This window comes from Castor canadensis, chromosome X (genome assembly GCF_047511655.1).
Source record: "Castor canadensis chromosome X, mCasCan1.hap1v2, whole genome shotgun sequence".
Lineage (NCBI taxonomy): Eukaryota > Metazoa > Chordata > Mammalia > Rodentia > Castoridae > Castor > Castor canadensis.
The window spans coordinates 17,695,722-17,721,789 of NC_133405.1; the positions used below are offsets into that span (position 1 = coordinate 17,695,722).

General features: G+C 37.9%; 1 protein-coding gene across 1 annotated transcript; it reads left to right on the plus strand.

The window, feature by feature from the left end:
- Positions 1-24,632, plus strand: LOC141419407 (uncharacterized). Its single transcript, XM_074062198.1, has 2 exons — positions 1-238; positions 23,487-24,632. Exons 1-2 carry the CDS (start codon positions 221-223, stop codon positions 24,630-24,632), a joined length of 1,164 nt encoding a protein of 387 aa, XP_073918299.1. The 5' UTR covers positions 1-220.
- The last annotated feature ends 1,436 nt before the right edge of the window (positions 24,633-26,068 follow it).

Genomic DNA, 26,068 nt, shown 5'->3' on the forward strand with positions numbered 1-26,068 from the left:
TATTTTAATAGCAATTTATAAGTATTAGCTAAACATTGGCTATTAAAATATTGATACTACTTAACTAAGAATATTGTGTTTTCAATACAGATGATGGTGGATATACTTTTAATCTCAGAAGAAGTTGTTCTGGGACCCTTCCCATTTAAAAGAGTTCCATCTTCAAGAAGTGGGGGTCCTCCTTCTAAAAGATCTGCTCCTTCCCCAACAAGAAGCACTAATGGGATGGGAGGATGAGGTAAATGCTGCTTAGTAAAAGACACAGTAATGGAGTTAGTTTCTTACAGATGAGATAAACCTATTTAAAACTCAATATTAAAGTTTAAGAAATAAAATAGAAGTACCTGTATGTATTTATTGATTGAGATCATTTTTTGCATTCAGGTAGAATTTCAGATTCACGGTAAGGAAAGAGTTTCAGATTATAGATGCAGTATGCAATTAGCTACTACACCGGGGAATGCAAAAAAAGAATAGTATATTATTGTTACAGAAGGGAAGATGTATTAAATTCATTTTCTGTTTTTATTTTCAGCTATTGAAATATAAATATAAACCTATTTTAAAAGTTTATATTTTATAGGTTTATAAAATAGGTTTATAGAATATAAACCTATTTTAAGTTAAGAAGCATATCTACATTTGTAAATGTTTTTGCTATGTTAATAAGCACCAATTAAAGGGAATCCTACACAGTATAGCATATAAGCAAGGACAAAAGTGTTGAAAGCACAGTATACTGAGGATTTAAAGTGGCTGTTTGAAAGGATAGTGTAGAGGGTTTTGGAGGGTAAATATGGTGGAAATATGTGCTCATGTATGAAAATGGAAAAATGAGGCATGTTGAAACTTAACAGGGATGGGGGGATAAAGGAGAATGATGGGAGGGGGAGAATTCAACTGTGATATTTTGCAAGACATTTTGTAAATGGCACGATGTACTCCCAGTACAAAATAATACAAAAAAACCCCACTTATTTGGAGAATGACTTGTACTGAAATTCAAGAGTTCTAGAGTTAAAAAATTATGACCGTATTAAATGAGTACTACTGGCAGAAATGAAGTCAAAGGAAAGAGTGCAGAAAATTCCCAAAATGCATGTACAAGAATAGAATAAACCCTTAAAATTGTATAAAACGGCATAAAAAACAGAGGGTTAAACTTAAAGTATATGCTTGTTTGGAGCTATCACAATGAAACTCCTTTGAACAATTCATGCATGCTAATTAAAAAGAACTGGGAATTACAAATAATAAAATTCAAACAACGTTTAAATGTAGTAAAACACCAAATTTCTTATCAAAGTTAATAGAATTCAGTCTCTTTCCCAAATACATGGTATATCATGTAACAGCAAAAAAAATTATTTGCTATAATTTGTTGGTCATTGATCATCTAGGGAGATCCCATGGTGTACAAGCAACATACCACCACTGGCGTAAAAAATCACTAAGATGATCACAGCACCCCACAAGAAGGCTGAAGTGGAAGTCTGTAGAAATGGGTTTAGGGGCTACATTAACAATTGGAAATGTTTAAAAATTTGTAACAAAAGAGAATGTTTTAAAAAACATAGAATATATTAGGTTGGGTTTTTGTTAAATTTTGATAAGTACCATTGATAGTGCTTTTATATTAAAAACCACATTTTTATAAACATAATAAGACAAATGGTCAGAGTAAATGAATGGAAATTACAATATTGGACTAGAAGTTTTAAGAAATTTGTAGTAAAGTTATGCATTAATGATGAGTGATTAAAAACTGTAAAGAATAAAACCAACACCAGGAGCTGGAACTTATGACTATATACTCACATTACAGAGGTTGGAAGGAGGCTGATTGGCTCTAGGCCAGCCAGTACAAAAACCTAGACACAATATCAATAGATAAGCTTGGCATGTGGTACATACCTGTCTTTCCAGCTACAGAAAATGCATAAATAGGTTGCTGTTTAGGCCTGGGAAAAATAAGATATCCATTTAAAAAATAAAGCAAAAAGGCAAATACTGTGTATTGCTGGAGTTGGCAGGTCAAACAGACACGGTGTTATACACCCTAAGAATGGAGAGCCATGAGGTGATCCCACAATCTAGTGTAAAGTAGAAAGTTCCAGTATTTGCCTGTCTCGGAGCATTGCTAACCCACAAGCTCCTTGCACAACAGATTGACTTAGTTGCTTCCTGTGACAGTTCTATTTACAATTTTTTAGGGAAATACACAAAAACTTTGCTAAGCAGCCTTTGCCATCTTGACTGTGGCCCCTTGTTACTGTTACAAGTCAAGATTGGAGGAGTCCCTCTCTTGCTGTCTTCCACACATAGATCATTGAGGACATGCTCTTCCTGCTGCTGCCCCTTCGCTAACTTGGTTAGAACTCCCTGATGTTCAACACCACCAGGACCACCTCCTTCCCTAATGCAGACTTCTCTATTACCACCAAGTCTTAGAAGTGCATGGGAACCTGTGTAGAAGTTGGAGAGCCTGCTTCATCCTGGCCTTCAGATAGTAACTGCAACGCCTAGTCCTCCCCTCCTGATCCCCTGGGGTTCTGCTTTATAGCCTGAGCATGGGTCACTCCAGATGAAAGGCCACCCCACAAGCAGACCCTATAATGGTTTTCTCTGGAGCCAAACAGGTCCTGAATTCCCTTATACTCAAATTGATGGGGTGATGGTTCTCAGCACTGGTAACACCAGGAGCCTGGGTATAGGGTGGGACTTGTGGGATTTAATCCCTCTCTCCATACACTTAAATCACTGCTGGTGTGTGTGTTGGGGGGCGGGGGACAGTCACCAAAACCTCCAGGCTGTCAGACCACAGTCTTAGCACAGAAGTTTCTTCTGTCAAAGGCAGGAGGTATCTCCATCCTTCACAAACACTAAAGCCTGCAAGTATCCTAACATATCACTTAGCTTCTGCTCCTGACCAGGGCACTGAGTGACTGCATCACACCTAGAACAACCTCCATCACTAACACTGCCGTGTCTATCTCCACCAAGGCTTCGAAGTGCTTCGGAACCCCAACAGGAAATGGAGAGTCTGCCTTATCTTGGCCTCCAGATACTGGCTGCACAGCCCAGTTCTCCCCACCCAGGCCTCTAGGGTGCTACTCTGCAGTCTGTGTAATGGCCACTCTAGATGCAAAGCCATACCCTGCACAGACATTGTTCCTTGTTTCCTCTGAAGCTCACCAGGATCTGCAATCCCCTGTACTGTCCATGCAGGGGTTCTGTATCTGGGCACACACAGCAGTGATCAGACTAAAGGAGCAGTACTACAGGTCTGGCCTTCCTGCTAGACCGAGTATGGGGAGGGATTATGGGATTTAACTCCTCAATGATGTACTTAAACCACCACTGGGGGCACTAGCAAGTTGTGCAGGCTGATAGACTGGAGGACTGGTACAAAGATGTCTTCTGAGAAAGGCAGGAAACATCCATCCTACACAAACATGAAGTCCAAAAGCATACTTAGGTATCATTTAGTCTCTGTTTTGAACAAGGCCATTAAGTGACCACACCATATCTAGAGCCTTCACCAGGAAATAACACAAGTGAGTCTGCAATTTATAAGAAGAGACTGACAGTCAGTCCATCCCTGAAGAGAAAAACCCCATTTGTCTGGCCAAATGCTGATTTTTCTGTGCCATGTCATAGTGCAGCTAATGGCAGCCTCAACAATTTAGTAATTGATGGTTTGGAGTGACTTGGTTGGTGTTCACAGGGATACTAAATAGAGGGGTTGGAGGCTGGATTCATCTTGCAGTGGAACTCATCTGTTCAAGAGGGCAGATACCTGCCTAGTCACTTTCAGGTAGAGCTTTCTAATGGTCATAGGGACCATTTTCCTCTTTTTCTGTACCAAGGGACTGCTGGACAAAATGTCCAGTGGGAGTTTTTGTCTTACTCTACATCAATGGATCTTCTAGTTGTTCTGGACCTTGGGGTTTATAATACTGTTCCTATCTATACTGCCAACTCTGGCAATTCATAGTATGCCCAGGAATCTGAGCTTTAGGAAACTGTGGGAGCTGCCTGATAATCTCAGTAGTGGTAATGACTGGATCTGTTGTGTTCTTGTCTGATACGGTCCTAACGTACTTAAAATTTCACATAGAAAACTGTTCCACTACTCCACATGATTTGTGTCTGCTTTCATAGATTTTTGTGTGCAAAATATGTGGTTAGAAGGAATTCCTCATGGTGACAAAGTAAACATGGAAAGGGAAGGAGTTTAACACTGGTGTAAAAACATCTTAGTCCAAAGCAAGAAGAAATGTCCAGCCCATACTGTGCAAAGCCCAGCCTCAGCTGTGGTGGAGGAAATCCCTTGCCTGATGGAATGCTTCTCCCAGGATCACATCTGCTTTGGCAAGGCAATTGAGGGTTGCCAGGTTTAAGTTTAGTCATGGTATCCCTAATCAGTATTCACATTCTACAGTCTAATGCAAATTGACATCAGTGACAGGACTGTAGTAGGGCCACTTTTATCTAAGTGATAATTGTCTCCAGCTGTGACTTCCTGAGCTACTACCCAGTGTTTCTCTAGAGAAGTGAGGGTCTGAGATAGCAATAGCATTACATCTTTCCAGCTCAGTTCAAAGTTTTGGCTGACTTCTCTAAATGCCTGGATGTACTCATCTGGGTTTTCTGTGTAATTTCCTAAATCCCTTTTTATATTTCTTTAAGTTCACTCACTCTGAAAGAAACATAAGCTCTGTGCCCTCCAGGAATTAACTGGAGTGGGTAGAGTCCTGTGGGACAGCTTTCAGTGTGTGAGGTAGCTGGGTAAGGAGGAAGACAGGGAGCTGATGGAGCATAAGATGGGATTTTTGGTTCAAGGGAGTTTGGGGGCTTGTTGCAAAGGGTTACCATGGCCTGGGTATCTAGCCTGCATTTGTTTAGCCATTCTGGGTGGTCTCTTAGGAAAAAGAACAACTAAACATATGGAACTTCGGTCCACTTTCCCTCCTTTTTACAGAACATATCTAATTGAAGAATGGTATTATAATTAAGGCTCCCGCCTTCTGGCCATCTTTCCTCATCTCCCAGAGGATATTGTGGCCAAGCCTGGGTGCAGTAAAACTTGAGTGGCTTTTGCTGAAGACTTTCTGGATCAAGATCTTTCCAATGTTTTCATAAGCAGGCAAGGGGGGATGCTTCCTGGATCCTTGAGGCTTGATTTCCCATCTAAAAAGGGAAACAAGGGAAAATTGGTCACCTTAATAGAGGTTTCTCCTTTTATCTAAGCATCCCCAGATGAGGAGAAACTCTAGTGGGAGATGGCATCCAGCTCTCCCTTGCTCCTTCAGGTGCCCCTTGTGGGTAAAGCCTTGGAGGATTTACAGATAGATCTCAGTTGTACCCACCCCCCCGAGATGATCTTTGACCAATCTCTCATCTATTTTGACTTGCCTGTTTGCACTGCGACCCAGGTAGGCCTAATTCTCTTCTACCAGCTGAACGCTTGTAATTTAAAAAAATAACTCTATCAATGTAACCAAGAGGGCTTGCATGGCCAGAAGGAGGACTGTTTTAGAGGCATGGATGGGGACTCCTGATGAAGTAGACTTTTGTCCCCATATATATCCTGTGAGGCATATATGCTTTCTATGAAAAGAGAGAGAGAGTGAGAGAGAGAGAGCATCTGGAGGCTTTTGCTCTGGAAAGGGGCAAAAAACTGAGACCTGTGGTTTTTGCCTTTTAACTGTTTTTTTTTTCTTTCCCTGAGGGCAGCTGCAGAACCTGTTTAACCAGTTAACCTGATGCTTGACAAAGACAGTTAAACCTAAATTGGAGACTAGCACTTTCTGGTGTCTGTAAGGATTTTTCCCAAACACCCTAAAGAAAGAAACTCACTGCCATTAGAGCAAAGTGGGGAGGCGGACACTCATCCTGAACTGCCCACGAAAGGGGAAGGAGAGGCTGAGGGTTGGGGGAAAAAAGAGTTTCCAGGCATGAGGGATTATTGATCATCTCTGCTGTCCAGGTCAATCCTGCCCAAAGGCAGTACTGGAGCACTGGAAGCAAGAGATGACCCCCAATCTCAGGCCACAGAAACCATGAAGGAAGCATAAGAGATCTGATTGTGTGTTTGCCACAGACATGGCTGGAAGGGTCCAAGACTTAGCTGCTTTTGGAGCCTCAGGGCAGGTCAGGAACTTGCATCTCCACCCTTTGGGTGACACCAGGGGGTGCCCCAGCCAGAACCCCTTTGGTGGCTTGAAGACAAACTTTCCTTTCCACTGGCTTTTTTCGGACCTCACCTTAAGCTGGTCAGATCTTGACAGAGAGTGTCAGCGTTTAAGGAGAGGAAAAAAGAAAAAGCCTAGGTGCACTGAAGTCGAGTTCTGCCCAGGTAGCATTGGCAGTGCAGTATAAATCCCCACCTGGCGTCCGAGTTTCCTCAGATTGCCTGCCGGAAACCTGTAATGGGCTCGGACCTTTTCCTCAGTTTCCCAAGGAAGAAATCCTCCTTAACAAGACAGAGAGACAGGGAGAAAAGGTCGACCCGAGAGTTCCACCATAGTTAGGCCGTGGTGGTGGGGTCTCTCCTGGAAAACAGACTTCACCGGAGTGCTAGATGTTCATGGTCACATTCCTAGGCAGTCTTTCCCAGTTTGGCACAACCTATACTGACCTCAGGTGATGGCTGGTCCCTTCATGTGTCGCCAAATATGATGCATGGGTGACACGTGCAGGAATTTCAAGTGCTCAGGGGTCTTGAGTCTGCTTGAGGATGAAAGCACAGGTAGACTAAGCACATAGATACTATAGTAAGCAATTGCTTTGTGTCATTCCTGAGACCTCTTTGATGTCTATGTCATAACCAAAACATTTAGCTTACTAACTGGGAAAATCATCACATCTGCTGCATTATATTAATTCTGCCATAAAAGGATGCCTCAGGCACTCTCTCCTAGAATTTTCTTAGCTGGCTTCCTTGAAGCTCAAGTGTTGATTTTGGCTACTTCTCCAAACTTTAATAATTATTCTCTCTTTTATGTTTTAGGCATAGTTTACATCAAGTTCTTCCTGTAAAATTTCCTCCAACAGTTGTCAATTCAATAACAAAGTAATTGTCTTCAGGAACATAAAAGAATATGAAGTCTGTTCTTCACACAACATTTCCCTGACATGCACTCAGATTCTTATGTTGAATATGGCTAACTTGGACTATGTCTTGAGCTCTATAAATGTGTTTAAGTATCCAGGAAATAGGGCTGTTCTCAGCTGAGATGGGTTTCTAAATCCCTTTGTGAGTCTAGTGTCTCCTGAGGTTAGTTAATATTGACTGAGAAGAATAAAAGTCCCCGAAAGTGCATTTGTATTCCTTTGAATTGGGTATGACATATAGTGAAGCAATTATTGGATCTTTTGAGCTGGCTGATGGATATAATGTCCCCTGGTATTCCTGAAATGAGGCTGGATTTAGAGTCTCTATACCACAGTAGTAGATCTGAATATCTTGAGGTAGATTCCAAAATCACCTAATTTCTCTCCTCAGTGGAGGCTGCAACTCCTGAGTTTAATTTGACATCTCCTGTAATTTCCCTAGTTTAGGTCACTGAAGTGAGTTGTTGTGTGCAAGTGTTGTCTTCTAAGATGATTTGCACACTGCCTGTCTGTTTAATGTCTACAGCCCTGTGATAAGTGTCTGAGGTCTCCTATTAGAATCTTGATCCCCAAAGTGGGTCTGCAACCTCATGATGTGGGTTTGGGATCACAATTCTGTTGTCTAGGATAAATTGTTTTCTAAGAGGAATATGCATTATTTGAGCAAATATAGTGTTACTATAGTCTTGTTTCCATGGTGTTGTTTTAGTAGGGTCAGTGGGAGCTAGCATAGTCTGTGAGTCAGCTATGTATGAAGTCATCTAATGGGAATGTGAGCCCCAGAAGTAGTCTTGATTCCCCAACATGTTCTAAAGACTTGTAAATGAAGACAACAGAATGGGGGTGTTTCCTGGAAATTTTTTAGTAGTTCCTGGGTCCTTGAGGTAGATACAGGGTTTGAGAAGGTTGGGCCTTGTGGTGAGAAGGTGAGGATGGCAATAGCTTATGGGGCTATTTCTCTACCTGAGTGTTTTCTATGGACTCTTGCGCTGAGTTTTGGCTTGCTCCCTGATCTAGAGATCCCATAATAGTTTGAATTTGGATCTTCTGAGTTAAAAAACTATCTTCTCTGGTAGGTTTGGACCTACTTAGGGCTACTGAGGGAGGTCACTGTCCCTAAAAGCATTTAGTGGACATAATACTTAGATAAGGTGATTAACTCAGGTCAGGCAAACGCAGACCCACCACAATCAAACTAGACTCATCTTAATTATATTAAGACAGGAAACAAACAAACAACCTTGTTCAAATTACACCATATGCATATATGGAATTGTCACAGTAAAATCTGAAATCTCCTTTATTATTAATGTATGTTAATTCAAAATAAAAATAAATTAACTTATACTATTCCAAGGGACCACTGGCCAAACTCAGTGACTCTAAGACACATTCACAAACTGTCGTTTGTGAATTTTTGATCTGGTTATATTTGAATTGAGACTGGATGGTGTAAAATATATGTCTGTAGCTACCTAAGTTGTTTCTTCTATTTCCTATGAGAACAGTGGATAGTTCTGGCTATCAGGAGGACTGTATATGGATGCCTGAAACGAGACTGTACACTGTGAGGTGGGAAATTCCTAGTAGGTCTTGTTCCATTTTCTTTAACCTGTGTCTATCTGTTCTTTAATATGAGTCTACATTGGTTTGTGACAATTATTGGATGTCAAGCCCCTTGACTTAAATCTGGAGACTCCTGACATATTGTTAGGAATCTCTGAGCTGATCCCCTGAAGGTCTGAATACGATCTGAGTTCCCTGTATGTACCCCTTACTATATTTTCTAGGATGACTGGCCCTAGGTTTCAAAGGATAGGGTACACTAGAATGTTACCCCAACTGAGACTCTAATGTGGATCTGTGGATTGCTGGAATAGTTTCTGCTATCCCAATAGTATGTGGATTATGATTACCAGAGGTTGATTGGCATTTTCAATTCTTAGGTTTTGTCTTCGATCTTTTGGCTATGATACTCCTTCATATAGTTCTGTGATCTAACTAAGGTAGCCAGGAGCTTCCTATGGGGCCAGGATCTTCTGAGCTAATTGCATGTGAATCTGAGGTACCTTAGATGAATGGTGTCTGGGTTTCACTGGAGTGAGTAAATAGCTCTGACTTGTCAGCTTTCTATCCCTCTGACAAAGAAACATTTATTGTGTCTTGAAGTTTCATTACATAGAAGGTTTTCTCCATTATTTTGTGTCTTGTGGTAAGATAGAACATCATTGTAGGGAAAGTATGTTGGGGGCAAAGCTGCCCAGTGCATGACAACCAGGAGCAAAAAAGTAAGCGTTAAGTCCAGGGTCCAAATACTCCCTTCAAGAACACACTGCCATGATACAACTTCCTTGCTTTAGGCTCATCCTTCTAATATTTCTATTACTTCATAATGCCACAGACCCTTGAGCATAAAGGTCTTTGGGGGACATTTAGATATCCACATCATAACAAGTCCTCGATTTTATATTATATTATGGAAGTGAAGTATTCTCTTAATATAGGCATGAATTACATAAATTTGAGTGCCCACTGAACTGGTTCTGGATTTCCTGAGGTTGTTAAGTGATGTTCAGTAACTTGTCTATGCATTTTTAGTAGTATATGAAACTGCATTATATCTAGCTATGCTCCAGCTGAGTCTGTGTCTCCTGAGATAGGTTGATGGTCCAGGAGTGAAGTTAAACCATCCTGATATTGGAATATGGGTACATCAGGGTCTTCTTTTGCTAACTATAGATCAAATGTATACTTTTCTTTAGCCCCAAGTCTTACATGTAGGAAAGTTTGAGGAGCCTTTTCATACCTGAGATGTTCTTGGTCCCCTATGGAAAGTTTACAGTGTATCTTAGTACACTGTGTGTCGATAGGCTCTTCTATACAGAGTACAGTCACTTGTGTAAGGCTGTGGTCTATTGGCACATTGTCTTTGGAGGCCTGAATAGAATTTGTCCTTTGAGGTGGGTTTGTTTCTCTGTTGTATGTCTGGAATCTGCTAAACTGAGTCTAGGTACCCAGAAGTATATCTGGGTTCTTCTAAGCTGAGTCTTGTATCCCATGATATTAGGACTTGAGATTGGTTTGGGCTTTAGTGAAGAGAGTTGAGAAACTGAGTCATCTGATATCTGAGTCATCTTATAATATTACCCTGAGTAGGAGAGTAGAGACTAGAAGACTTGAAGTAGGGAGAGGCCTTCTCATTCAACTCTGTAGTCTTCTGAGTTGATTACAGGGTCCTGTCTCCTTTTCTCTCTCTCTCTCTCTTTCTGACATGTGTGTGTATGTCTCCTTTTCTCTCTCTGCAATACTGGAATTTGAACCAAAGATTTCATACTTGCCATTCACACTTGTGAGGCTGCACTTTGCCGCTTGAGCCATGTTTCCAGCACTTTTTGCTAGTCTTGCTTTTTGCCTGGGCCAACCTGGATTGTGATCCTCCTATTTTATGCTTCCCATTATAGAGTGACAGGCACACATGATACTATTCCCAATATTTTTTCCTTTGAGATGGGGTCTCATGAAATTATTTTTGCTTAGGCTAATCTGGGAACATGATCCTCCTAATCTCAACTTCTTACATAATTTGGGATGACAGGTACACATACTGCCCAGCTATTGGGTGAGATGGGCCTTACTACTTTGTGCTGGAAATGGCCTCAAACCAAGGCTCTCCCCATCTCACCCTCCTAACTGGTTAGGATTACAGATGTGGGCCATTGGCATCTGACTGGTTTTATCTCTCTTGAGTGTAGTTTGATTTACTATCTTGATTCTCTGATCTTTTATTGTAAATCCTTGGTCTACTAAGTTTGGTCTTAGACTCCTTGTGGTAGGTCTAGAGTGCTTTGGTCCATCTAGTCAAGGTATGCACAGGATAATTTTGGATTTACTGAAATGGTTCTATGATTAAGCTAAATCCTAATCCCTAAAATGAGGATGCTGTGGTTTGTTTGGCTGATTGGTTATTTGTTTTAGGGTATGTGGTATCTTCTGAATCATTCATTGTTTTCTGAGATTGGTCTCCCAAGATGAGTTAGGGTCATTTGAAATTGTTGTGGAACTCTCTGAGGTTTGGGGACAGTATCTTATGTGAATCTGAGTTATTCCAGGTAGATCTGTACATCCTTAAATTGGATGTAGGACCCCTGAAGTATGTTGAGATTTCTCTGAGGTATGTCCATAAATCCACTTGGGTAGGTCTAGGGAGTTCTGGTAGGAGACTAAGTCCTGTGAGTTGCAATTCCAGCTACCTGCAATTATTGTTAAGCTAACTAATTATGTCACAATTGAAACATATCTTGTCTAATGTGAGCCAGATTCACTGAAGTAGATCTGTGATGTCTTATGCCGAGTATGAGGACACTATAGAGAGTATGTATGACATCCACTGAGCTGTGAAGGGTTCATTAAAGTAGTTAGTGGTTACCTGAGCTGAGTTTGGGTCCACGAATGTGTGTTCCCTGAGTAGCAATCTGAGCTTCCAAGCTGACTATTAATCTTCTGAACTGAGTTTGTCATTTACATTATTTCTGGGATTCCCTTAGGTTATGGTTTCCTTGTGGTATTTTTCATGCTGTTTGAGGATGACTGAGCCATGTGTGTATGAATTCTCTGTTAGCTTGGTGTTTTTGCGAACACCAAACCTAGTCAATGAAAGAATCCCACACCTAGTCAAAGTGGCTCTAACTCCCAAGAAAACTGTGGCTGGAGTTTTGCCAGGTAAACTTGAACTGAATCTGGGTACACTGATGTAAATGTCACCTCCAATGACATGAGTTGAGGCTTTCTTGTATCTTTTTTTCAGGTACGGTATATACTGAATTGAATATGCGGCTAGCTAGTAAGGGTTTTTTTAGATTTAGGACCATAGGAATGGTGTCTAAAAGGAAATGAAGATTTCTAAAAGGAAATCCTAGCTTCTCCAGAAAATAGAGATTGGGGGGATCACAGTTTGAAGTCAGCCTGGGCAAAAAAAAGTTCATGAGACCCCATCTCAAATTATGGTTGGGCATGGTGGTATGCAACTGTCATCTAAGCTAGGTGGAAAAGCACAATTAGGAGTTTTATGGTCAAGGCCAATTTGGGCTTAAAGTGAGACCATATCTCAAAAATAGCAAATGGAAGCTTCCATAAGCATCTAAGTTCCAAGAAACATCATTTTAGAGTAATTTCTGTAAATTTACCTTTGTCCTAATAAACCCTCAACCTTTCCACCACCTTCCTGCATGTACTACCTGCCATTCAGACTGCACCTGTGTATTCCCATCTTAAAATATAGATATGTATTTGCTAGTTTTGTTTTGAAACTTTTATGGTAGGATATTTTAATAAATTTTGCTGGTTCACTAATACTTTCCTCTAAGTACTTTTGTTTTCTGCCATTTTATGTGAGAGCATGAAGATTAATTATTTTGTGGAGGAAGAGATGATCATTGAGTGTCTATATTCAGCTAATCTAAGGGATGTTGAAACTTTACTCGCTCTCTATATTTTGACTTTAACATTACATGGTATAAGAAATGGACTCCAAAGCAGTCTCACTTGGAGAGGTTAATAGACCTTAATTACGGCATTGTGTGTACACATCTAGACCAATCAAGTAATCCCCATCCTTATTCATTTCCTCCCCAACACAACTCTCTCCTCTGGGGTTATGTTTTCTAGCTCCACAGGTATTTTTCTTTGTCCAAATTTTCTTCATTTGTTTAGTATCTGTTGTTGAGGGGCCTTTCCCCTCCTATTTATGAGGCCTCTTACTTAACATAATCTCTTCTCCCTATGTAAGAGGGATCTTCCCTCCTGTTTATAAAGATTCCCATCCTTGTTGCTAAGATGTACTTCATTCTTGATTTTGTCTCTTAGGTTGCTATAGTTATTTTGTTGAGATTGGGAGGATCACAGTTTGAAGTTAGCCTGGGCAAAAAAATGTTCATGAGACCCCATCTCAAATTATGGTTGGGCATGGTGGTATGCAACTGTCATCCAAGCTAGGTGGAAAAGCACAATTAGGAGTTTTATGGTCAAGGCCAATTTGGGCTTAAAGTGAGACCATATCTCAAAAATAGCAAATGGAAGCTTCCATAAGCATTGAAGTTCCAATAAACATTATTTTAGAGTAATTTCTGTAAATTTACCTTTGTCCTAATAACTTCATCTTTGGTATTTGCTTTTGAATGAAATTACCTAGATAAATTCATTTTTAGTACTATCCCTCAATAATGTCAGGATTTGCCTAAACAGTTCTTCTTTCCCTTTCTCTCCTCAGACTCTAGGTAATGACACATTCATCTATTTTAGAAAGCATTTAAAATCCTCAGGTTAATTAATTAATTTATTTATTGAGACAGAGTCTCATTATGTAATCCAGGAAGTTGCTAAGTAACTCAAGTTGGTCTCAAAACGCATGATGTCCCTGCCATTTCCTCACAAATGTTGGGATTGCAGATATTCACCACCACACTCAAGCCCATTTATCTCATATATATATGTTTAGATAGTAATATATTTTAATGTATATTCAATATTTTTGTTATCATATATGTATATTAGATGTACATGTGTATATGTATTATACAGGTATGCATATTCAAGTACACAAATATGTATGTATAATAACATATATGTAGAAAAATACATGTACATATAGGCTTTAAAATGCATTCAAGTCAAAACAAATTTGCCTCACTGAAAATACTGTCTCAAAAGGATGACAAAACCTTTTTTTCTCTGTTCAGAGACTCTCTTCTTTTTCTACAACTATGAAACTCTAAGCTTAACTAGATTATTTTCCCCAAATTTCTCAACTGCTAAACTGATTCTTTTCCATAATAGCTATTTTTATCTACACTGAGCTTTAATGTAAAATACAGAGAAATGACAGCAGGAAAATTTCCTGTTTTATATATAAGTAAAGCCACTTATACTTTGCACTATTTGTATAAGCAAAATATAAAATTACAGTGTGCTACCAATCCTCCGTGCTAGAGGATGGATACTGATCTTATTTTCAAGGACAAACAGTTGAGAAGAAGAGAATCTTGTTCAGACTTTGTTACAATTTAGTCAATTGTCTAAATTGACTAAATTGTACAATTTAGTCTTTGATTAAATACTGTTTGTGTAATCCATCATATTGGTAATTGATTCTGCTTCTTTGGTATTTCCATTTACTTCTGAGTGTGCCTGTGTGAAACCCGTGTTATAACTTCCTGTTGTATACATTAAGTTAGGATTGTATATGTTATACTGTGTTTACTTCTTTCACCAAGTTCTGAGCCTGAAAGGCTGCATACCCAGTCACGTTTGGGCATAAAGATAGGTTACTAAGAGACCTGACAAAATACAGCAGAAAATATTTAAAATATGTGCCATTAGCAGCTTGCCCAGATTTCTACCTGTTAACATTAACATGAAAGAGCTTTTTTTAAATGAAAATTATGAATCCATTTTCCCTATGTATTTGTTTCACATCCATAGAAATATATGTATCATGAATATATATTTTCTACAATTGAGTTTTAAGAATTCTATATTTATTGATTTTGAGGAAAATGGGCACTAGTAAGATGAGTAGACCTGAATTTGCTAAATGTATGTGATAATTAATCTACATTCCTCTTTATTTGAATGAACCATGAATACATTTTGTTAAATAAATTCTGTTAAAATTTGGGTAAAGTAGAAATAAAAATGTCTTCCCAATTGTTAAAATACAATTGATGTGCTGGCCAGACAGAGTGGAATTTGTCTTTACTAATGTTTTAGGTGTCAGGATTTGACATAAAAGTCATTAAATCTTGGTATATGGGGCAAAAGTTTATGCATTAGCTTTCCATATAATTTTAACTTTTCAACTTACATATAATTAAGTAAAAGATATTCAAAAAAGGTGAAAATGAAGAACATTTTATTTAATAAAATCAGATACAGAAAATGAATACTACACTGTCTCCCTCGTATATGGGATTTACACACACACACATGAAGTGCAATGTGCTATCATTGATCATTAAAAAGAAGTTCCAATCATTGTCCACAACAGACATGAAGACAGAGGGCATCTGCCTAAATGAAACAAAAATACTTCATTATCTCATTTACCTGCATAATTTAATAAATAAAAAAGTTGAATAGATATAGAACAAAACAGTGAGTACTTGGAAGATGTAGATGGAAGAGGATGTCAGGAGATATATGTCAAAGGGTACAAACTGAAGACTATAGGACAAGTCTAAAGATCTAAAGTATAATTTGAGGGTTATAGTGAAATACTGCATTTAGCATGGATATTTTAAAGAGAATGAATTGCATGTTGTCTTATCATAGATCAAGGTAACTATGCAAAATCATGGATATCTGAATTCGATTCACTGTAATAGCCATTTATACGTACATCATACATACATACATAGGAACATGTCTGTAATCCCAGATATGTGGATGGTAGAGGCAAAAAGATGGCAAATTCCAGGCCACTCTGGACAAAGTTAATGAGGCCCTATCTTACAAACAAAATACAAAAGAAAAACAAAATTAAGTCTGGAAAAATGCTTGTCTCATATACAGGAGGCCTTGGGTTCAATACCCAGTGCTACAAAACAACAAAGATAACAAGAATGAAGCACATTAATTTGTTCAGTGTGTCAGTGTATATACATATAAGTATATGCTTATTTAAAAACTTTGTCTTCATTTATATACATGCAATACACTTTATATGAAGGTAGCATCGTGAAACCTGTCAAATATAGTTTGTAAAATGTGGGAGGAGAGAGGGAAGGAAAAATGATGATTTTGAAATATATGAACTTATGTCTGCCATTTTTTCATTTTCTTCTAAATGTTTTGAGTATTCTTTATGCATTTCTTCCTGTCTTACTCATCTTTATGGTATGATGGATGGTTATTGCATTAGTAAATTTTGTTTTTTCATTTCTTCCTTGTGAATCTGTTCTTGTGGTGGGATTTGAACTTTCACATGCTATCATGATTATAGTTAAATTTCTCCACTTCGGGATGTAGGGCTACTTAAGCATCTTTTGGAAGACTGGTGATGTTATCATGATTACCTCCAAGGTTTGCTGATTTTGTAAGTTCTTTATTTCTCCTTTCATTCTGAATGGCAGGCTTGCCTCATATAAAATTTTTGGTTAATAATCATTTTCTTTTAGAACTTAGAGTTTGTCATTCCATTGTCTCTTGGTTTACAAGTTTTATAGATCTGCTTATCACATTAAATGTAATTTGGTATTTCCTCTTGCATTTTCTTCAACTTATCTTTGTCTTGCACACAATGATGTAACACAACTCCCTCACTTAAGTGTGTATATGTGTATATCTATCTACCTATCTATCTATCTATCTATCTCTCTATGTGTGTGTGTAGCTGTGTGTGATATTTCAAAAGAGACTGTCTTCAAGTTTAATTATTCTTCTTACTTCATCTAGTCTGTTGTGGGGGCTTTCATCTATAATACTTAATTTTTATTAATTTGCTTTCTATGCTGGTGATTGATAACAGGATCTTACACATACTTATCAAATTCTCTCTCAATTGAACCCCAGGCCCTAAACTCATGTTTGTTTGACTCATGGAGTTTTTCCATTTCAAGATTTCTAAGCTCTCCCTAAATCAATGAACCAATAAAGAAATGGGCAACTGAACTAAACAGAACTTTCTCAAAAGAAGAAATTCAAATGGCCAAACAGCACATGAAACAATGCTCACCATCTCTAGCCATAAAGGAAATACAAATCAAAATGACACTAAGAGTCTATCTCACCCCTGTTACAATAGCTATCATCAAAAGCTTAGAGGACTATCAAAGCCCCCCAGGCCTCCTCAGTCCTCCACAAAGTCATTATCGATCCCTCTGATATCCTTCCCCACCCCACCCCTCATCACTATTGCCAGACTGAAGAGAAGCACAGAAGGAAAGGTGGGAGGTAGCTCCACATCAGCAAAGGCTTTATCCGAAGAGAGCCTGTGGAGTGCATCTCTAGCAAGAGAGCTAGAGCCCACTGCCACATACAGGCTTCGGACAGATGTAGCGGGCCAGTGGAAAAGAACCAGGGAGGTCACTAAGGAATACCATTGCTGGGCAAACAGGAAGGTAAGCTGTGATAAGGCCACTGTCTGCTCAACTGACCTGGGCACCCACCTGGAGGTAAAGGTTAACAACTATCCCTTTGTCAGTCTTTGGGGTCAGATGGGGAGTTTCCAGTAAGCCATCAGAAAAGCGGGAAGAGGTCTGGTCCTAACCTGTCTGTCCTCTCTGTTAACACTACACTACTACCTGGGGCTTCTGAGGGAAATGATTGAAGCCAAGAGAGCTGTGGAGGCCCCCAGACCTCCTTAGTCCTCTACAATGTCATTATCAATCACTGCCTTCTGATATTTTGGCTAAAGTCAGTCCATTTTATTTAAGAGTTTGGAGCAATAACTTTTCCAAAGTTCATCTTTATTACAGTAGGAACATGGATTCTTCTCAAAGGCCTCTTTCCTTTCCAAGTAGGGCCACTCCTTCAAGGTTTCCAACCCTGGGAATTTGGATGAAGATGGTGGCTTGATCATCAAAAACACCACCAACAACAGGTGTTGGCGAGGATATGGGGAAAAGGGACCTGCATAAACTGCTGGTGGGAATGCAAGCTAGTGCAACCACTCTGGAAAATGGAGGCTTCTTAAAAATCTAAACATAGATCTGCATATGATCCAGCAATCCCACTTCTGGGGATACACCCAAAGGAATGAGACACAGATTACTCCAGAGGCACCTGCACAGCCATGTTTATTGCAGCACTATTCACAATAACCAAGTTATGGAAACAGCCAAGATGCCCCACTACTGACTAATGGATTAAGAAAATGTGGAATTTATACACAATGGAATTTTAGTCAGTCATGAAGAAGAATGAAATCTTATCATTCTTAAGTAAATGGATGGAACTGGAGATCATCTTCAGTGAGGTTAGCCAGGCTCAGAAGACCAAAAATCATATGTTCTCTCTCATATGTAGACTTAGATCTAGGGCAAATACAGCAATGTATTTGGACTTGGGTCACATGAGAAGGGGAGAGCACATATGGGAGGAATGGGGAAAGGTAGGAAACCCAAACCATGAAAATGTTTGATGTCCCCACTGCAGAGGAGATAATACAGAAGACTTAAAGGGACAGAGGTCAATATAAGAAGGGGATCAGGAACTAGGAGATAGGTCAGGTAGAGATGAATCAACTTGGGTTGTAACAGACTTGTGTGGAAGCAATGCTAGGAATCTCTGTATAGCTATCCTTATCTCAACTAGCAAAAATGCTTTGTCTTTCTTATTATTGCTTATGTCTTATCTTCAACAAAATTTGAGAAAAGGGCAGAACAAGTTCTGTCTGGAAGTGAGGGGGGTTAAGGGGGGGAGAGAGTGGGGGCGGAGGATGGGGGGCAGAAATAGCCCAAATGTGAATAAATGGATAAATAAAAAAAGATTTCTATTCAATTATTTTTCTACATCTCTTATTTGCTGAATATTTATTCATATCATATATTTTTTCTAATTTCATTGTTTTTGTGTTTCTTGAATTTCCTTACAATCATTTAAAAAATACTTTATCTGGCATTTTTCAGTATCTTTTTCTTTGAAGTATGTTGATAAACAAATTTTGTGGAATAAATAGAATTATAGCATTTACCTCTGTTCACCATGCAGGAGTAATATCATTCTACCTCACTTTTTTCATATTTTTGTGACTCTATATTCATATTTTTGCCTTTCTTGTTGATCATTTTTCTGTTGCTTTTATGTTATTTTCAATACACATGAATTTCTTTTGAAGAAAATATGTGGTATCATTTCGATAGGCTACATTTGTTTTGGATGTTATAATAAAGCCTTAGTGTATCTTTTCCAGCTGTATGAAGGAATTATTCTAGTGGTCCAGGCAGCTATCATATACAAGAAACAGTAAAAGTGACTGCCCAGTCACTGTTAATCACTCTGACAGTGAACGTGGTGATACAAGCACATCAAGCACAGCAGTAGTAGTGTGCCCTAGAGGCGAACAGTGACTGTCATTGGCAGCAGAGGTCATGATGCAGGGAATACACACTCAGGTCCAATAGTTTCTGGTGACATCTAAATAGCCCAGACTATTGCAGCAGCTACTCAAGCCAGTTATGAATTTGGTAAAGGAGGGCACACACTCTTGATTTATTAGATTAGCAGTTTAGCTGGCCCTGGAGTTTGATAGCTTATACTGGTGGTTTAGGTTAATTGGGGTGGCAGCTCAGCCAAGCAGTTTCTTTCAGATACACTGTGGTGGAATCAATACCAGAGAGCAGTATGAGGCAAGATTGTCATTGTTCTCCAGGGAAGTAAATCCCCTTGGAGTTGTCCACTTTATAGCAGCCTTAATTCTAGAATTTGAGGGAAAGATAATGCAAGTTCCTCTTTTTTTGTGTGGATTGCACAATTCCCCTAAGTGGTTTTACAAGGTTGCCTGTCTGTAGCTAGTTTCTGGTGTCCACAATGATAAAGCCTTCTGTAACTTTCCCATTTACCCGTGGTGGGTAATCTTTTGTGGCTCAAGAACAGAAATCAGTGTTCTTTATTTTACTCTCTATGACTTTGATCCTGGTCTCTATTTCTTATATGGCTCCTATCTCTTTCTCTCAATGATTTCCAGTTCTACCCATCTTAAAATATAGATATGTATTTGCTAGTTTTGTTTTGTTTTATTTTTTGTAGAGGAAGAGATGATCATTGAGTGTCTATATTCAGCTAATATAAGGGATGTTGAAACTTTTATGGTAGGATATTTTAGTAAATTTTGCTGGTTCACTAATACTTTCCTCTAAGTCCTTTTGTTTTTTGCCATTTTATGTGAGAGCATGAAGATTAATAAAGAAGTTAATTTGAAATCATTCCTAGGCTGCTTTCTGAGGAAAATGCAAAGTAGAATGATGAAATAAAATTGATCTCTGATATCATGACATTTCCTCCCTGTTATCTCATGACACATATCATATGAAATGTAAATTTACGTTTATAAAATTGATTTTAGTTATTCTAGGCTGTTTAGAATAAGTTAACTTTAGTAATACAATTTTCTTCCAAACTGAAACTCTACTAGGACAAAGGATACTCTATATGAGAGTATACTCTATATGAGTTTATATAAATGCCAACTGCACAGTAGATTTTTCTTATGCCAGATTTCCATTGGTAGGAAGCGAATTTCAACATAGAGATTGTTTCCTCTATATTTGTATGTAAGTTTTTAATTGAGAGATGGTGGTGGATATGTGTGAGTAGGTGAGTAAACATGTAAATATGGTTTTATATTGATCTATAGGTGATTTTAAACATTATCAACATTTCAGTAACTTATTTTTAATCAGGTCACATAAATCTATAATTAGCTTTAATTAGTAGTTATTATATGATAAATAAAAAGTGTCCCAAAGGAAGGCCAAGTATACCATAACTTTTTACGGTATGTGAAACTGGCAATATTGAAATAAAGAACAAAAATTCAACTCAATTTTAATTTTAAAAAACACCTTTTCCTTTAATACCATTTATTTCTTATGTGTATATTCCATTTGATCATAATAAAAGGAATACATATGTCTCATAAATAGCTTTTATGATGTCAGACATTCTATAGCCTGAAATTTCAATCTCAACCTTTGTAGCTATCTCCCAGAAACTTACCTTGCATTCACACTTTCTTGAACCATGATGAGAGCTCCACTTTGCTTCTATAAGTTTTGGGGATTGGATTTTTACTGCTGTGGTGGTAAGTTATATGTAATTGGGAATTTTTTCGTGACTTTACTAAGACTTTGTCTTAGTACTTGGTTTTTGTTTTCCATCAAACTTTAAAGTATGTTCCTTTTTTTCCCCTTGTCTTTGTCATTTAGCTAATTTCCTATTTTTATTTCATGATCCTATTTTATCTTATCCTACATTTTGTTCCCCCTTATTTTTACCTCTTCTCATTCTTCCTCCTATTTCCCTCTTCATCAAACAAAAAAAAAATAGGTTGACATTTCTCATTAATCATTCAACAAGATTCTTTTTATGTTATGTTTACCTCTTCCCCATCTGACCCTTTATAGTACCTAATTCTCAAAAGCAGTGGTTAAACTCATTGACCCCAACGATTGCCCCATTGTCAGCATCCAGCAACATCCCATGGCTAGTGTCCATGGATGAAACTTGCCAAGGCATTATTCTGAGTCGGTGGTGGATCCTGTCCACAGCTAGCTGTCTGACTAAATTGTGAGTATAGCTAAAACCATAAGAAAAAGAACCATACTATGCACACATTTTAGAACTGCTTTATTATTATCTACATTCACATTGAACTTTAATGCAGTAAAGGGTTTTTTGTCTTGTGTAAAATTACTGTAGGAATGTTTGATGGTTTAAAATTTAAACACTATTCAAGGTAAAAGTACAGTAATACAAAGTAGAAAGTCATTGGATTACACTGTTAAATAAGTAAAGACATTACACTGGCAGACAGTTATGTTTAAATGACACCTTATTGATTTTATTTACTTTAATATTACTGTATTATTCTTCACCTTTCTATTCCATTAGGAAGCACTTGCTCTCTGATATTTCAGGAGTCATTGACCAAGAGGGTATTTTACTTGGCCATAAAATCTGCCTGCATCCCAGTTTTAATCCACAAGATGGAAAAGATCCAGTCAAAGGAGACATAGGAGTGGTCCTCCTGCAGTACCCTATTAGGAGGAAAGAAATTCCACTTTCTCAAACTTATAGTATCTTCTGGAAAAGCTGTTATGACTGCCTGTACAGACACTGCAGAGTATACCAATATCAGAGTAAGCCACAAAAATCATATTCTGCTGTATCATGTCGTTCATAAAATTGATATTTTTAAAAAAGCAAATTAGTGGAGAAATAAAACAAAGTTCATGAAAATCTTATAAACAATTGGGTCCATATTACTCCACTTTGCAAGAGCAAACACAGATAATATCAGTGCTTAAAATTAATGTCTACTCACTATAAAGAAAACAGAAAAACAAGTATATGAGAAATACAAGTTGAAATAAATACATGTGAAATAACAAGGAATGAAATGTCAAAGTACTTCACAAAATCTATGTAATGATTTAAAGATATACTCTATGAATCTTAGGAAGGTATGCTATAAAACGAGTACAAGAGAGAATAACCCATATCTCACATCCTTCCATCTCTGCTCCTTCAGAACACAATAACTTTGGGACCAGTATCAAGAAGTTATCAGTTAAGCTTCTGGACCTCTCATTCTGCCACCATCAACATATCCACATGGCTAAACATAATAACTTATGTATCTGGAGTCACCCCCAAGAAGATTGCTGGGTACTTACTATAAGGGCAAAGTTACCATTGGGGTTGTTTATAGAAATACATGTAAAATTCTGTAAGGATTGATAGAGACATATATACTAAGATAACAAAGCAGGAATATTTTCATTGAGAAAACACTGAGAAGTAGGGAACTTACAAAAATACCTTTAGAAACAATGAGAAAAACAAATTGGTGGTTAGAGTCTGGGATTGGGTTTCTAGAATTCATATAGAATTCAATTACAGAAATATAACTTGAGTATGAAAACAAGTGATCAGATACAAGAGGTAGTTATGGATTCAGAGAATATAGAATAGCATAAAAATTAGTACTGAAAATATATGTTTACCACTAGTTTTATTTTTAACTAGTGCCTGATCTAGGAACTCAAATGGGACATTTCTGTGATATATTTAGTTTATAAGACAAAATTTATAAATATAAAAGTGAACACAAGGAAACAACACAAAATAAATAAGGAGTGAAAAATAAAACTTCCATTAGAAATTGTTATATGTGAAGATGCAGAAGCTATGAAAATTCATGATGAAGGAAATTATTTCAATATTCATTCCTAAAAAACAAATGTAGACTTGATTTTTTTAAACAAAAACATACAACTAGAGGGAAAACTTACATCAACTTAATAATATTGAGAACATAGCTGATTTTTCTAGTATTTGGAAATTTTCCTTAACTTCCCTTTAGCATTTCATTTTCCTCTTTTAACAAGGGTTATAATCATTTTGTATCTAGATTGTATCTTAGAGCTCTTGACACATGTACTATATAACATTTTATTGTTGTCATTATGTCATATGTAATATATTTGTGATAGAAAAAATATGTATGTAATATTTTAATCACTTATAAAACAACATAGAAAAACTTATAAATGATATTTATAGACATACATAAAAGTATATATATATATTCCATAGTTTATACTACAATGATCTGTTGTGTATATATGGATTATCTGTGTTTCCTCATTCAGGTACAGCAAGGCAGTCCTGTTCTCTGTCTCTTTGGCAGTCACTGGGAACTGGTAGGCCTGGTCAGTGAATCCTCAATGGCATGTCATGATCCTATTCTTATCATCAAGACAGCCCCATATGTATCATGGAGGAGACAGTTTGCCAAAGCACCCCAGAAGCCACTGGATCCTATGTTTTCCCCACTCTGCAGTATTTTCCCTGGGATAGTACATGATCTGCAAGACAGGCTTAGCTCTAACACAGGCTCTGCTGTTTTGGCCTCCCATGGATATTCTGTACAGTCATGGAGGAGAAGATTAGGCACTTCCCCAGTGTACAGACAGCGACGGAATCCTCCTCCAGTGCTTTCTGTTTTTAATAATGGAGACTCTTTTCCTGGCAGTGAGCAGTTATACTTTCAAAATGATCAGCTCTCCTCAACTCACAAATTTGCAATGGCACAATCCTGGACTTCTCCAATTGCCAAAATGTGGGATCTTCCTGAAATAAATAGTCTCTGCAATACCCCAATAGTTGATACTTCTGCATCTTTGATTAATTCTGGACATCAGAGTCCCCAAAATGTTGATATGCCTGTATCTCAAGACCTGTATAGAGATACAATGAAATATCAACATGAAAGTATGACTGATTCAGTAACATCTTGGACTAAACCATTTGCTGGCATAACTGGGCTTCCTACTCTACCACTAATTAATGCTGGTGGATCCTGGATTCTGTTTTCAAGTGACAGAGATGGATCCCAAGTTTCTTCTGATATTAGTAATGTTCACTCTCAAATTAAAGTTAGTGTGTTTCCTAAACATGGCCAATTCATAGGTAGATCCTGGCTAGAAATTACCCCTGATTATAGATCTTGGACACATCCATACTCTGTGCCAGATAAAACAGAAACAATGATGTGGAATCAATCTAGTAAAGAGCACATTATAACTAAAACATATCATGTAGTTGAAACAGTAAACACTGGTGCTAATTTAGGAAACTATCAAATGCATTCATGGGTGCCTTTACTAGTTAACAAGATTGAATTATGGACACAGACCTCATTCAATGAAGTTGGAAACCCATATACTACAGTAATCCATACTTTGGAACCATGGTTTCAGCCAGTTTGGATATACTGGGATCCCAAGAAACTGTAGAAAAAATAGATATACACTGGATTTTCCCTGAATCTAAATCAAATCTGATATCCTATATATTCAATATGCCTTTATCTTTGGCTTTATCTAAAGGTGATTCTACTAGACATTGGACCCAATATGAAGACAGTAAGATGAGACCATCAAGCCAAATGGATTGTATTGATACACTGAGTGGGCATGTGGCTACTATCTTCAAATACCAAATGAAAACTAAAGATACAGTATGGTCCTTGAGCCATTCAATTGCTAATGTGATTGAGTCCTTCATTCAGTCTAAAGGTGCTATGAGCAGACCTTGGACTCAGCCTGAATCAGACATTGTCCAAACCTGGACCTATTCAGAAACCCAGTTTGGAAAACCCTTAACTCAGCTGAAAGCTGATAAACTCAAACCTTGGATAGAGACTAAACCTGAAAAAGTAAGACCCTCGATTCAGCATAGATTTCAAATAGGCAGCCCTAGAACCCAGGATGAGAAAAGTAAAAACAAACATTGGTTGAAGCCCAAAGCAGGAACCATTAGGTCCTGGTCCCAAAATGAAATTGAAACAGTCATACTATGGAGCCAACCTGAATTTAGTACAGCTAGATACTTGTTCTGGTCTAAGTCTGATCACACAGGACTGAGGACAAAAACAGACTTTAAAACTCCCAGACATTTTATCCATCCTGAAGTTTATATAGTCAGAACAGGGATTCAGTCTGAAGGTAGAAGTATCCAAGCATGGAAAAAGTCTGAAGCATTTACATTCAGGCCATGGATGCAGTCTAAGGTTAATACAGTTACACCATGGACAACACCAGAAGTTAATAATGTCAGAGCTTGGTTTCAGACACCAACTAATATAATTAGGACCTGGAATCAACTTGAGTCTCAAACAAACCATTCTTGGTCTGAGACTACAGCTGGTAGAATCTTAAATTGGTACTGCACAAAAATGGATATGTTTAAAAATAGGAAGAAAAATGAATTTCAAAAAGTGTACTCTTGGACCCAACGTACTATACCTAGAATTTGGACTCAAACTCAGAATGGCACTGTCAGACTTTGGTTGCATACTCATATGGTAACAGTCTCTCAAACATCTAACAATTGGATACAGTCTGAAATTGAAATAGTCAGTCTCTGGACCCAATTTATGGCTGATAAGTTAAAAGGCTGGATACAACATAGCAGCTATACAACCAATACCTTAAAGAAGCTTGATGTTGATGTATCTGAATCTAGGGTACAAAATGAAGACAGTACAGTAAAACAATGGACACAGCCTGAGCCTCCAGAAATAAATTCCTGGACACACTCTGAAACTAACACAGTCATATCATGGACTCAGGCTGAAACTCCAATAATAAATAATTGGACAATTATTTATTATTGTCCATTAACAATAATATTTATCCATTATTAACAACATGGATAAAGTTTCATTTTC